We start from the raw sequence: 15147 nt of genomic DNA on the forward strand, positions 1-15147 counted from the left end.
ACATGTGAACGGCAGAATATAATGGTGAGATTTTAGTGCTGGTCAGATTGCATACGGACTGCACATTATCAGGTTTTACACTTTTGGATCTGTGACCATTCAAACACCAGACAGTACTGAACGTTTCTTCTTTCTTTGTGCAACTTTACAATCATAATGTCTGTTTTGGGTTTTTTTTAGGGAAAGAAGGGAAGTTTTATTTTTAATGATCAGTGTCAGGGATTAATCACTACAGTGACACAAAAAAACTCGAATTATAACCATAATCCTGATTATCAGTCAACACAAAACACATTCAGAAGTCATGTTTTCACAGATTTATTTTGACATTACATCATATTTTTAAGAGGAACATTCATTAGGCTTAAACAAAATCATACAAAAGAATTGTAACGCTTGCATATTATTAACCTAGAAGCACTTTTAGTCTTTGTTAAGTTTATCTAAAAAGAATTTGGCAAACACCCTTTTTTTGAATGTCATGCTCTTGCAGGCTGCAGTAACATTTGAGTTTTGTAAGTGCAAAGGTCCATTCAAACAGGTGGTGACATTACAATCCTTGGTTTATGTACATTTTGGAGCTTGTCAACATTCAGCATTTCCAAAAGCAGAATAAAAATTTGAAAGCTTGAAGATATATTTACATGTACATTTATTTTCCTTCCTTGTGGTCATACAAATTTGGCCTCTGATTCTTCTGACTTCAGATGTTAGTAAAAAAAAAAAATTGTTAATTGGGCAAAACTGTTTTTTTAAACATATCAGGAGATTTATTTTCCCTGACATCATCTAAACACAGCTCCTTTGCAATACTGATAAAGTTTCTCTGTACTTATATTACAGCAGATCTAGAAGCTGTATCTAAATGGCAATTCTCTGTTGTGTTTCCCTGTATGTGTCTGCACATATACTTGGCCAATAAACACGATTCTGATTCTGATTCTCCGTTAATGAATTTGTATAAGGTCATGTCCTGGATATTTTACTAACTGTAACAACAAACCACTGCTTCCTACTGTATGCATTATAATCTACAGCATCTACAAAGACACCTTCCAACAAACAGCTACACTCTATGATCTCAGCTAAGTTAATTAAAGGTTTGTGCTTTCTAGACATTCCCTGTAATGGAAAGAGCAGCGGGGTGTGGTACTTCATCACGGCCAGAAGGAGGCGCTGTGTAACCATCAAACAAAAGACCCCAGTGTTGATAAGGCAAGGTACTGTACGTTACCACAGGGTATGAGGATACAGGTAGGTGGCAAAAATCAATCAATCCATCATCAGTCACCACAAATCAGAATAAATTTGTTACGTTCATTCAGGTCCTGATGTATTTTTAGCTGCATAAAACTACTGAGAGAAAGATATTAAACAAAAAAAAAAGAGAAATCCAAATAGATTCAATTAAATGTCTCTTTTTTTAACCCGTCATAAACTTCAGTGGTATTTTTAAGAGAATAGTAGTAGTTATGAAAGGGTAGTACTTCAGAAAGTCTGAGGATCCATGAGTGCAAGGCCATTCAGAAATAGTCACGTTACATCTTGACCCCGCTCTACTTTGTGAGTGAAAACTATGAAGGTGTGGATATTTAACAGTTTATAAGGTTCTTTCTCTTTTGTTTCCTTCTTGAATTTGTCTTTCAAGTGGAAGACATTTGATTTCAGAAGGGACAATAAGGCACAGCCCCTCACAAGCTCAGGTCGATGATGATGTGCTCAAAGATCTGCGTGTTTCCCTTGAAACTCGAGGAAAAAATAAAGTCCCTGCGGTCGGTAGATACCACGGTGAAAGAGCGTGGGGCCTGGATGTACACCTCCTTAAAGCGGTCAAAGATTTTGTTGTCCTCATCCCACAGGTAGATCTGTGAGAAGGTGTAGTCGCTTCCCAGAGCCAGATAGTAACGTTCCTTGAAAGAGAACGGCTGGAGAATCATGGAGCCTCGAGAGGGCAAAGCTTGGATCTCAGCAAACTGTTTGGTGCCCCAACGCAGAACTTTGGAATCACCGATATACCGCGTCATAGCCAGGTAGAGCTCCTCCTTGATCCGGAAGTGTTTCACAACCACTACATCCTCCATGTTGGGGATCTCACCCTGCAGGATGAACTTCTGGTTGCTCCGGCTCCACTGGTAGATCACTGGAACCTGTGAGCGGCTCGCTAGAATAAGGTGAGCTTTCCCATCCAAGTCGAGAAACTCTACATCCGTGTCGCGGTACCACTCGTGCAGTGACTGGTACGAATAAAAGCCATTATCATTCCACTTGTAGAGGGTGGAGAGGCCGGCTTTTGAGCTGTCAGCAATCACAAAGAACCAATCAGAGCCAATCTGGAAGGCCTCAATATCATTGGGCTTAGAGATCTTGGACACCTCGATATCCTGGAACTTATTGAACCTGCTTTGGTCGTCATCAAACTTGTAAATGTGGGAACCACCAAACAGCTGAGCCACAATAACAAACACCTCATTTTCGATGATGACAGATTTGCACCCCACAATGGACTGACCTAAAGGGCAGAGAAACACATGAATCGCGTGAGAATGAAACTGGAAGCATTCTGGGAGTGTTTGTTAGCCTAATGTGTGATTTAGACTTCCTAACTTACAGTGTCACTGGAAACGCCCTTTAACCCTTCACCTAACCTTCCACGTAACCTGACATGCACCTCCTGAGAGATGTAACTACACGTTGGGTCGACACAGCCTGCAAGGACTTAAACGGTTAGAAGGTTGCGCTGCAGGATCAAGAGGGGTTTCCAGTTATGTCGTAAGTTAGGACACATTTCCTGCAGAAGGCGAAATCAAACTTTACCTGTGATGTTATCATAAGTCCTGAAGTTCATTTCTATGTGGTCCCACTGAAAAATCATACAGCTCTCTGTGCTGGGAGCAGAAATGGCCACGTAGACATCATTCTTATAGCTGAATGTGTCAACAGACAACGATTCTGAGGCAACAGACTGATGAAGGATGAAATCTGTGGAAAAGCACATTGGGAAATGTATTTTACACAAACCAACAAAGCCACGTTAAATGAATGCCCTCTACACTTCTTAGAATGACTCTGCTGAGTCCTCTCATCCTGATCTCAGCTGGACATGAGAGAAGGGCAGCTGGCTCAGGTGTTTCTCACCTGTGGAGACACACTCATTCTGCAGGCTGGTCATATCATTGAGGCGCTTGCCCTTCATGTCCTCTGGTCCAGCACACACAACATCTGACACTGTGGCATTGGTGTTCTTTAACCACGTCATAAGCCACTTGGCTCTGCAGTCACATTCAAAGGCATTGCCTCGCAGGTCCCTGCAGAAAGAGAATATTGTATTTCACGGCTGAACAGGGAGAAAGACAGACTGCAAGAATTACACAGTACGCTATTTACCTATTACTATGTACAAACTCACAGCTCTATAAGGGAGTCAAGGTCAATGAAGAGGTCCCTGGGCAAGGCTTTAATGTTATTGTTTGCCAAAGACCTGGAAACAAATGCAGTTGATTATGAAAAGAGACATCATTAAATCATGCATCGGTTGTATTTTCAGTCACTGGAACATACAAGTGAGTCAGGTCCCTGAGTCCTCTGAAGGCATATTTTGATGTAGTCTCTAGTTTGTTACTCTCAATGAATCTGTGGATCAACAAGAAGAAAAAGAAAAGTATATTTTTGATCAATTTCAACATTTTGCCAGCTAGTAAACCAAATGGTAAGTGGACTGGTTCTTGTACAGCACTTTTCTATTCTACCTGAGCACTCGAAATCCTTGAAACCTGTCTAATTCAGACCAGGACTTTTTTCTGTGCTTTTTCTACTGATGTGTTTTCTATCAAACACTGACACTGATGGATACAACCGAGAGGAACTTGAGTATCTTGCCCAAGAATATTTGGCATGCAGACTGGAGCTGCTCTGCCTCCCTAGCTACAGCTACCAATTAAAAGAAGGTTCAAAAAAGCAGCTACACACACTTTATATAATCTACATATTTTCTTTTTTTACAATAATCAAACAATTTGAAAACAAACAAGACAATATCCATGTTATTTACATAGTCATATATAACTGGAGGCCTGTTGGGGGGATGTTGAGCGCACTTTCTATATTCTTGCTATCTCAGTTTCAGAAAGAATATTTCTGACATTGTGCTGAATCTGGTGAGCTTTCCAGAGTCAATTTAAACCATAATGTTTGTAAAAGTTGTGTAAGAGCTGATTGTGATCATAGCTACCCTTGTATTTGATGTTTCTGTTAAATAGCAATGACTTGATGCTACAGTCACATGTATTTATTCTGGGGCAATGGTTCAGTGAAAGGCTTTGTTTATTTTGTTATTTGCAAGACTTTAGAATATGTGCATATAGACTCACCAGTCACGTTTTAGGTACACTTGTTCCACTATCATATGGCAGCTACTCAATGCATTTATGCACATAGACATGGTCAAGGCGACTTTCCGAAAATCAAACTGAGCATCAAAATGGGGAAGAAAGGGGATTTGAATGTGGCATGGTTGTGGAGTATTTCAGAAACTGCTGATCTGCTGGGATGAGCAGGGGTTCTCTGGGTAGAAATGCCTTTTTGCTGCCAAAGGTCAGAGAAGGGCTAGACTGCTTAATGTTGATAGGAAGGTAATAGAAACTCTAATAACAACAGGTTAAACCGATGTGTGCGGAAGACCATCTCTGAACACACAAGTTGCTGAACCTTGAAGCGGACAACTGCAGAAGACCCCACCTAGTGCCGCTCTGTCAGCTGAGAGGAACGGGAAACTGAGGCTACAATGACAGGGGCTCACCAAAAATGGACAGCAGAAGACTGGAAAAACGATGCCTGGTCTGATAAGTCTCACCTTCTGCTTTAACATTTGGATACTAAGATCAGAATGTGTAAGCAGATGAAAACATGGTTCCATCCTGCCTTATGTTAACGGTTCAGGATATTTTCTTGGCACACTTTGGGCCACATCATCTAAACATCACAGCCTACCTGAGTATTGTTGCTGACCATGCGCATCCCTTTTTGACTACAGTGTACCATCTTCTGAAGGCTGCTTCCAGTAGGCTAATTCGCCATGTCACAAAACTCAAATGATCGCAAACTGGTTTCTTGAACGTGACAATAAGTTCACAGTTCTGAAATGGCCTCCACAATCACGAGGTCTCAGTCCAATAGAGCATCTTTGGGGAGGGGGGGTGTACCCAGTAAAGAAGCTGGTGTACTTTGGTGTGATGAATGAAAAAAGAAACAAAGATTGTTTTCTAGTGGTACTGGAACCACTAGAGGGCGTGTAACCAACAACTGCCTACCCCGCTGGAAAAATGCCAGCATCCAACAGAAAAGCCTCATTCCCATTAAAACAACCTCGCAAGTCTATTTTCACCAAACTGATGTAGAGAACTGAATATTCAGTTATTTTCTTTAAACTACTTTCATTAAAAAACAAACAAACAAAGAAACTCACAGGTACTCCAGATGTGGTAGCCCTGAGAATGCATCATCTCTTACAGTTGTCAGGGAATTGGAATTCAGAAGCCTGCAAAAAATAAGCATACAATCAATTACAGTGCAGCCAACTGCAGAAATGCAACGCTTCAGGCTTTTCTCTAAAACATAGAACAGATTAAAATATTTCAGCTTCCAAAAGCAGAGCCGAATGCTGTAAGCACAATTATTAAAGCAATGTCCAAACAAAAATGAGTTAAATTAGTTATTATATTATCATATTTTATGGCCTCTTGTCATTTGAATTCAATGTTTTACTGAAAAAAAAAAACACCCCACATCTTACCAAATAAAGTATTCAGCTGAGAATTATTGTGTATGATGACTTTGGCTAGTGCCACGCCTTTGTTTAGGCTGACATCACAGCTGTCACTTGTGTTGTAACAAAGCAGACTGATGGTTGAGCACACTGTAGGTACTGGGCAGCACTAAAAGCTCAGATTTGGGTTTCCATTATTTATTTCCAGGTGTGCACCATTTGAAAAACCCCGGCTACTAAAAAGCTCAACCATGCACCAAACAGACTTTATAAATCATTACTTTATCTCCACTAAAGCAATACCCCATGTGCTACAGAAGCATAAATGCTTCATTTGATTCGTGCTGCTATAACCAATGCTTTATGTATAATGACCGTCGTGACTCCATTATTGGCCTCACATAATGATGCATCTGCCATTTTAATGCCCAACATTTGAAACTGATGCTTTATGTACTAAAAGTAACTAATTTGAAATCTGCCTGATAAGAACCTTTACTTAAAAATGTCAACCAATCAAATCATTTTAGAAGTATCAAAGGCTGGCAAAGTATCCTTACAATAGCTGGAGAGATGGTATGTGGGAAAACATCGCCTCTTTGACCTCGCTGAAAGTCCCATTCACGATACTCCTAAAAACAAGGAGCAAGCAGGAGAAAGTAAAATGCTGAAAAGTGATCGGCGAGGAAACAGGGAGAAAAAACACTGCATTGCTTTTTGCGATCAGCTCTTATTTTATAGGGTGTTATAAAATGCGCACAGCTATAGAATCATACTTGAGGCTGTGGCTCGAGCATATATTGCATGTATGCACTGCGGAAAACGTACTGTTCCATTTAAAACATACATCTATACAGTCCAGGCCATCTACTCACAAAGAAGTGATTTCGTTGGGGGTCATTCTTGGGATATAGGAGGACCCGACGCAGATGATGGACTCCTTGGAGCAGCTGCATGTTGAAGGGCATCGGAAAGGCTTTTTTAAATGACCCGGCTGACACAGGCAGCACAGCGACACGAGGAACAATGCCCAAATGTTGAGAGCTGGCGGCATCTTTCCTGTCGGGCTTTCATGTGTGAGGGTTGCAGAGAGCACGGATCGAGGCAGATGGCAGCGCGCGTTTCCACCCTGCACCATGAAATGCTGCACTGGCTCCCTGACATCAGCAAATCAGCTGCGGCTCCCCTCCGTCCACTTTAAATATTTATTAAGTCAGCGCGCCAGTCTGGTAACTGTTGGTTAAACAGCCACACGCGGGAATTGATTAGACGTTATTAGTCAGCTTGTGACCACCACGTCTCTTCTGAGCTGATCTGTTTTTGCCCCAACGTTTCATATGTGGTCAGCGTCGCTTGCCTTTTTATTTTTTTGAAGATAGGTGTAGTTTATGGAGCTGTGGTGTATTATTATCTCCAAACAAGCACGCTAATTATAGATTTCAGAAATTAATTTCGAGCGTCATGTTTATGCCCAAGTGCATTTTGTTGCCAGTTTACAGGTAATTTGAATGTTCTTTGTGTTATTTCTGGCAGTATTTAAACACAGCTGGCTGCTCAGTCTGAATAACACGAAGTCAAACCATTTGACTCACACGTAGGATGTTATATAATGTCGGCATACCGTAAGCTGTAGATGCTTCCTTCATATAGAAGGTCAGAGGCGCATAATTGCAGCACCAAGGACAGCGCCTCCTCCAGCGCCCTGCAGCCATCCTGCACAGGCTGTAAAGGAAACACTGAGCAAATCCCAAGTAAACAGCGGCTTTTTAAAATATCTGGACAGGCCAAACATTTGATCTTGTTAAGCAGTAAATGCAGATAAGGATGGCTGCTGATCTGCATGTTTGAAGGAGTACATGCACCATACTTATCTGCACTCACTGCTTCACAAAATCAAATCTTGGCCTGTCCAATTTCAGAAAGGATGGTATATATACACAAATGTTCTAAAATGTGCTTTTTTGACACATACATGTTAAATAACACAGATCAGCTAGAAATTTTGTTGCCAGTTTTCACGTAAGAACCTGTCTTAGTGACTGATTCAGTACAACAGAAGTCCCCGTGAACCCCACAAACACCAGTGTGAAGCAAGAAGAGCAGCAGTCCAGCGTAAACACTCGAGCAAATCCACTGTGTTCCACTGAACATGCAGACACAGGTGAGGGCTTTTTGTGGCCACTCATTCCACCCTCTTTCCTTTTCGGCCTGTTGTGTCTGACCTGTGGGCACTGAGGAGGTGCTGTTGCTCGTTTCCAATCAGTGACACTACCAAGAGCTCAGTCGCTGGGTGGCTCTCCTCCCTGACACACTTTTTTGGGTTTTGGTCCCTCAATGGTTTGGGGGGTTGCATTTACAAACACTGCGTGCACCATTTCTTCACCCATGCAGTACTGATGTCACTCACCATAGTTAAAGTAGATTCCTTGTTTCTTTCGTTTACAAGTCTTTTAACTGCCATTTGGTGCCGACCAAAGAAAGATGCTGAGGAAAAGAACCTCATACCAACTGTGAAGCAGCTTTAAGGCTGCGTGACTCAGATTCAGTTCTGCATCATATCAAAGAGTGCCTATCATCTTTCTGAAGGTTAGACCTGAACCAGAAGTGGACCCTTAATTCCCACATTAGGAAACCCAGTATGGAATGATTCAAATGGAAGTGGAGGGTTCAAAAAAGCCCACTGAAAGACCAGGTTTGCACTGAAATGCAGTAAGATATGTAAGAAAACACTCAAACATCATGCACCTCAAGAGTGATCAAAACTTTCAGTAAACAGCCAGATTCAGACAATTAAGGAAATTTTTCCCTGAACTATATTCCGCCTGTTTATCTACTATCGCTGCCCTTCTGGGACCAGTCTGCATATCTGCGGCCCTTTTTTTGTGCCACTCTGGCGCTCCATCATCACTGCACTCTTCCTGGCAGCAGCAGACAACCGAAAGAGAAGAGCCATTTGTCATGCAGCAACATCCCTGGGGTACTTAAGACTTATGATTGAGTGTGCGCAGCGCAGACTCAGGAGTAGTATATTTAAAGGTTGTCTGTTTTGGTGAGGAGCGATGACGGTATATAGTATTTTGGGTTTAAAAGCAGTAAGTGGCTTTGGAAATTTGAAACCACTTTCACTTCGATTACTTCTTTGGTAGCACGGAGGGGGGGAGCAATGATTTATGCAAGGTTCTCTCTCACTGAAATCCTTACCTGATTTACACACTAAGGAAACTATTAATTCCCCTATAAGTCACCCGAGATCCAGAGTCCAAAAATATAAAACAAAAACGACAATATTATATCAGTGCACAGCAAATGCACTTCAAAATCCACCCACACCTGATCACTTATTAATTCAGACTAAAGCTGATGAAGAGATACATTTTTTCTGCGTTCATTTAAAAAAATCATCTGTGAAAGCCACGTCTGCTCTTCAGAGTGCTGCATTGTACCAGCATGCGGTGTTTTTCCACTGTTTTGTTAACGGCTCAGTACAGCTTGGAACAGTGAAAGTGTGCTGATACAGCAGTCATATCTATCAGAGCCCAGCCCGCTTTCAAAGGCTGCCGGCTGGATTCGCTCTGCTGCTGCTTTTAGCATTTAGCAATGCAGGTCAGGAAACGTGTAGCAGCTGGAAAAACAAAAATACTCATACAGCTGCTGACTGTGTACATTTGTGGACACAAGCACACCTGGGCCCAGCACTGCTGCTGCTGCGGAGGCTTGCCCCGGACTCTTCACAGCGCAGTATTTCTTGATAGTGTATGGAGAATGGAGGGGAGGGCGCAGGAGGGACTTGGACAATGCAGTGTTGAAATATGGATTAGACGGGAGTTAGCAGGAGTGAATGTTTGTGCCTGAGGCCACTACCTGCTGTGCTTCCCAATGATTGTGATTACAAAGCAAAGGGATTAACACACAAGACTCAAGAAAACTGCTGAACTCCGCGAATACAGTGAAGCCCGATGTGATTAAAGATCAAGTCCCTGGTGAAGCTCTCAGTGTAATTACAATTTGCCCATTGCTCCATAACAGCAAAACACGCAATTAAAATCTAATTACAGATCTCTTAAATTTTTAAATGGACAATTCATCATTCGTCATTCTTCCAGCTTAATTTCTTTTGGTGTGAGCTGCCTGATTTTGGGTGAGTTAAAGCCTCATATCTCTGCTTTCTTCTGCAGAGAGGTTTGTTTGATGGCTACAGTTTAGTAGGAGGAAAACTCCACACAGATAAAACACTGCAGGCCAGAGGGACAAACGTGTTAATTCGATTTCACAATGAACTGTCCTTTTAATGCTGCGAACATTACGGGCTCTTACCGAGACTAACAGTGAGTATTTGTTTTGCTGGACACGTGAGTGATCTGTGCTTGATGTACATCATTGATTATCTGCTCTGTGTGATCTGTTGCAGAGCCTAAAAATAAATGAGCTTATTGAATAAAAAGGGTTCAGACAGAGTTAATGGCTCAGTACCGCTGGCATCACGTTACCGTACACTGGAGAAGGCATGGTAAAACATATGACATTACAAAGATGCACTATTTTATGTAACGATGAGGGGGGGAAGTGTACGAGAAAAAGAGATCGTTTTCAAAGTGAAAGAAAGAAGAGACACATGAGAGGTCCTTTTGTAAAGGCTGGATGTGTAATTAGCTTTAAATGAAAGTTAAACATACACAGTCAACAACAGTCTTTGCATACATTTGGTCTATGACCAGATGCTCCTAAGCAGCATGTGTATGCACGTTTTTGTCCTATTATCACTTGATGAGGGAATTAATCAGTGACACGTGCTTGCATTATTTTGGTTTATGACCACCTGGACAGTGTTTCACTGCCAGAAGTAATGACTCATAACGCAAACACACAGTCCAAATCAGAAAGAACTGCATGAAGGCAGCGCAAGGTCAAAGTCTTCCTGTTGAAATGTTCAGCCTCAGTTCAGTCACTCTCCTATAGAGACCTCTTGGTCCGACGACGACACCGCACCGCCCTCTTTCTTCAGAGTTTTCAGGCATTTGTCGAGCCTTTTGATGCAGACCGTCACATCTTCTCGAGTGATACCCACAGCGGAGGCAGCGTTGAGGTAAGGACAGGGGTACGACTCCGAGTGGGACATAAACCCGCGAAACGTGTGTCCGCTTACGGTCTGCTCCTTGCCCAGTGGTATCACCCTGGAAACACGAGTGAACATAGTAACACAGAGCAATGGGATTTTAACAATAATGTAAAAAACAACAAAAATAACCTCTTTATTTTATGCAATATTTACCGCAGATCAACATGTCTCACAAATAAAACCAACACTGCAATGTACACTCATGGGCCACTTAATTAGGTACACCTGTTCAAGTGCTTCTTAAAGCAAATATCTAATCAGCCAGTCACATGGCAGAAACTCAGAGAATTTAGGAAGAAGGCCTGGTGAAGTTCAAACTCTGCATCAGAACTGGGAAGAAAGGTGATTTAAGATACTTTGAATGTGACGTGTTTGCCGGTGCCAGATGGGCTGGTCTGAGTATTTCAGAAACTGCTGATCTGCTGGAATCTTCCCACACAACCATACACCCAACATTCAGATGGTAGGGTCAGAATTTGTCATAAACAACATGATCCATCCTGCTTTGTTCAGGCAGCTGGTGGTGGTTTCTTGGCATACTTTGGGCCGCTTAGTACCAAATAAGCATTGTTGAAAAACTTTAGCTTACAATAAGTATTGTTGCTGACCACGTGAATCCCTTTAGGATCACAGTGTGCAGGACCCATCTTCTGAGGGCTGCTTACAACACGTCATGAAGCTCAAATAATCTCAAACTGAGTTCTTGAACATGAAAATGAGCTGAGCTCAGAGTCCCCAGATCTCAATCCAACAGAGCACCTTTGAAATGTGCTGGACCAGGATGTGCGGGGACTTCACCTGGTTTCAACTGCAATACTGTAAATAATAATCGTGGCCATAAATTCTGGCAAGGTTTCACCACTGTCAGCAGAGTTTAGACTCACTTTAATGTGAAATCAATTACTGCCCAGCTATAAGGACTGTGCACGCAGCACAATGGCAGCAGAATGCACTAGAATCAGATGAAGATCTCTATTAATCTCTTCAGCTGGAGAAGAGAAAACCTCACTACTGATGTGAAAATCCAAAGCCGGGTGCCTCCCATTCATGTTTGGCTCTGAGAGCATTTCATTTAATGCCACGTCCACAGCTGCAAACTGTTCACGAAACTCAAATCTTAAACATTGCTTTTCTTTTATAAAAACACAACATGCTCAGGACGTACAAGGCTAAAACATTTGACTGCACTTCACACTAGGACCTTGGAAAAATCCAACTGGGAGCATTAAATTCCAAACAACACTATAAACAATCGTGACAGAATGACCCAAATAAATCTTTTATTCTGGATATATAAAATATTTAGATTAGCTCTCATGCACGATTGAAAAATATAAAGAGAAAAAACACAAAATGAAATGTGCGGGGGTGGTGGGGGCCATGCTCCTAATTTGACATTGTGTATTTATGCAGATCCATCGATTCATGTGACAGAGTGAGAACGAAACAGTTAAAAACTGACAAATCCTCCTCACTAATGCTGCTGCTTTCAGAGCTGGTGCCCGCTGCCCCAGAGGAGACCACATCCTTCAACATCTAATGGAAACATCCTGTTTTATTTAGGATGCGGCTGTGATAGGAAGGGCTGTCTTAATTTTCTAAAGTAGTTTCCGCTGCTCAGTATTCAGCAGATCCATCTGCCTGATTGCTGATTTTGCCGAGCAAAATGCAACATCTTTCTAAACCCACTCAAACACACGCGCACACACACTCCCCTATCCTGTTATTCTCTCTCCCCCCTCCATGTCCATTTCCAGGCCACATCATAAACATGGCCTTACCTGGCTCCTGACACTTGTCGGGTGAACAACATGGATCCTAGCTGAGTCACCGCCTTGTCGCTGTTGGCCTGGAGACCATCTAGAGACATGGCTGGAAGAGAGAGGCGCATAGTGAAGTCAGTAAACATCTGAGACCAAACGCAAAGCCAGAAAGACTTATGTCAAATCAGAAAAGCAGAGTAAGGATCAATTGATACGCAACCAGCACTTTGAGCTTACCCAGAGAAATGGGGTTGTGCGGGGTGTGAAGCAACCTCTCCCCGTGTGCAGAAGCCAGACTCTTCAGCTGCTCAGCCAGGAACGAATAAATCTCCTGCACACCATGCCGATACACACAAGAAGGATGAAGACACAGAACAACACACAAGATCTATAAATAGCACTACAATACTCCTTTTTGCATACAGACACAGCCTTATTTTAACAGCAGCAGCAGCCTTGGTTTTATTGCTAATCAAGCAAATCTTCCAACAAAGCAGGTGGATGCATGACCAAACTCTTCCCTATTTGCCTGACCCTGTATGTGTGTCTGTTTCAGTCTAAGCTTCAGTACAAGCACTATGTTCATTTCCTGTCCAGCTTGTTCTTAACACATCCACCTCTGGGATCAATTAGAGAGGCCAGGAGAGTAAAAGAAGAGGACTGCAGGCTCTTAAACACAGTTTTTGACATTCACATGCTTCAAATACGCTGATTAAGCACCGAGAGTCTCAGAGCAGCGTGTGGAAGACTGAAATAGAACGATGATGTTCAGGACACAAACGTTCAAACAGGGAAGCTACACGACAACTAAACACAGTGCGTTTGTTGCTAGCTACCAGCTCCAGATTCCCCAAAGAAGCTCTTTTCACTGCGTCTGTGTGTGTGAGCGAGGGCACACTCTGCTGACTCATACGGTCCTTGTTTGAAAGCATCAAGAGGGAAAAGATTTTCCCTGTCAAGAGTCAAACACAAACAGCATTTCAATGATGTCAAGTGTCTCTAAGTGTCCATTGTCCTCTAATAACAAAGGATGACTTTATTATGCTGCAGGAGGAGAACAGCGTAAGTGGTGGTGAGAGTGCAGGACAATAAGTTTGTGTTTGTGACGAGTCAAAGGCCGCCCCGACTAAAACAAAAGCACGCGCATCACCCGTTTCTTCTTTTCATTATGCAGACATTATCTAAACCGGTGGTACACACGAGGCAGTAAATGAACCTAAACAGATGAAACGCTTGAATTATTAAAAGCTCGTGATTCTGGGAGAGACGTTCTGCAGACTCTATGGGGAAAAAATGGTTCTGTACATTAATTATGCATAAAGTGGACCGAGAGGAATCAATAAGCTCTGATGGTGTATCGGGTCAGGCAAGAAGCCACAGGAATCTCCTAGGTATACATTTCAGCTACGGATTAGGTTGTACACCGATATCCCACTTTTAATATTATATGGCATCATTTTTAAATATGAGATCTTTAAGCCACGTGTAATTTCTGTATATGAATCCGGGGTAATTTCTAAAAAAAATTCTACCTTGAAGTGTTACTCCTTTTCGAGTTTCTGTGCTCTGAGTGTGAGGACAAACAGATTCTCTCAGTTGCAGCACATTTACGGCGCAGCAGCAGTAGAATGCTGCAGTGCCGATCATCTAAAGAGGAGGATGCTGCATTGTGAGCAACTCTGCTTTAAAGCAGGAAGCCACCAGGGGAGGTTTTCTCAAACTCTCAAAGAATCAATTTTATCTTTCCATAGTGGACTCCTTCCTTCACAGAGCTCACTACACACAAGTCCACAGTCTCTATCATCAGTGAGAACGCAGGTGAAGCAAAAAAGGACACACACACAGAAAACTGTAGCATATAGCCAACTGCAACTCAATACAACTTATATAAGTTATTGCCATTTTTAGTAGGAAAGACGCTGACACGGCACAGAGACATATTCAGACCGACTACAATATACACCTGATACTCCTGCAGTCCCCGAATGTTCTCATCATACATGTTGGAAACATCCAGCAGACATAACAGCCACGTTTAACTAAGTGAGGAACTATTTTTAGCCGTATAAAAAGGTGACGTGTGCACCACTCTCACCTTTCTTTCTGACAAGTATTTCTTATAGCCACAGACTCCCAGCGTGAGAAGGGTAATGAGGACGTCGAGGGAAGGTGAGGCTGATGCTCTCCCTGGAAGAGAAGCCGGAAGCTGCTGTCAAACTGAACTAGAAGCTTGTTATTAATGTTTAACAACAATCCAATTTGACTTATACTGATGAGGATAAAATTATTAGCCCCCTGACAGGATTTAAACATAACATTTCTAAACACACTAGATTTCTGTTTGCACACAACAACAGAGTTTCTTCACGCAGTACACAACAAGAGGTAGGAAGGAAAACATTTCAAAAGACTCTTGAAAGAAAATTAGAGTGAGATGTGTCTAAAATGCCCCAGAACAGCTGCTGGCACATTGGTGAATGAGTTAGCTGGCTTGTGCTTCACACATC

At 42.2% G+C, this 15147-nt stretch overlaps 2 protein-coding genes across 2 annotated transcripts in view; both read right to left on the reverse strand.

Moving 5' to 3' along the window:
• Positions 1-308: 308 nt before the first annotated feature.
• Positions 309-7053, reverse strand: LOC102215047 (leucine-rich repeat LGI family member 2-like). Its single transcript, XM_005752076.1, has 8 exons — positions 6637-7053; positions 6322-6393; positions 5462-5533; positions 3559-3630; positions 3407-3478; positions 3136-3305; positions 2815-2979; positions 309-2509 (listed from the first exon to the last, which is right to left on the reverse strand). The coding sequence occupies exons 1-8, from the start codon at positions 6897-6899 to the stop codon at positions 1692-1694; spliced, it is 1704 nt and encodes a 567-aa protein (XP_005752133.1). The 5' UTR covers positions 6900-7053; the 3' UTR covers positions 309-1691.
• A 3328-nt stretch (positions 7054-10381) lies between these two features.
• The window catches only part of sepsecs (Sep (O-phosphoserine) tRNA:Sec (selenocysteine) tRNA synthase), a 12186-nt gene continuing 7420 nt past the window's right edge, over positions 10382-15147 (reverse strand). Inside the window, exons 9-12 of the mRNA XM_005752077.1 lie at positions 14736-14827; positions 12878-12971; positions 12659-12749; positions 10382-10932 (exon numbers count right to left, since the gene is read on the reverse strand). Of these exons, the coding sequence (XP_005752134.1) occupies positions 10704-10932; positions 12659-12749; positions 12878-12971; positions 14736-14827 (506 nt within the window). The 3' untranslated portion in view covers positions 10382-10703. The remainder of the gene's footprint in view (positions 10933-12658; positions 12750-12877; positions 12972-14735; positions 14828-15147) is intronic.

The sequence above is a fragment of the Pundamilia nyererei genome, unplaced genomic scaffold, assembly GCF_000239375.1.
Source record: "Pundamilia nyererei isolate P.nyererei 1_Seehausen unplaced genomic scaffold, PunNye1.0 scaffold00344, whole genome shotgun sequence".
Classification (NCBI taxonomy): domain Eukaryota; kingdom Metazoa; phylum Chordata; class Actinopteri; order Cichliformes; family Cichlidae; genus Pundamilia; species Pundamilia nyererei.

Bases quoted from the DNA above. Each gene is read 5' to 3' on its own strand.
- LOC102215047 (XM_005752076.1), bottom strand. From the start codon at position 6,899: ATGGTGCAGGGTGGAAACGCGCGCTGCCATCTGCCTCGATCCGTGCTC. The intron at 5,534-6,321 runs GTAAGGATACTT...TATTTTTTGCAG, and splicing joins ATACCATCTCTCCAGCTATT to GCTTCTGAATTCCAATTCCC. The intron at 2,980-3,135 runs GTGAGAAACACC...GCTTTTCCACAG, and splicing joins GAATGAGTGTGTCTCCACAG to ATTTCATCCTTCATCAGTCT.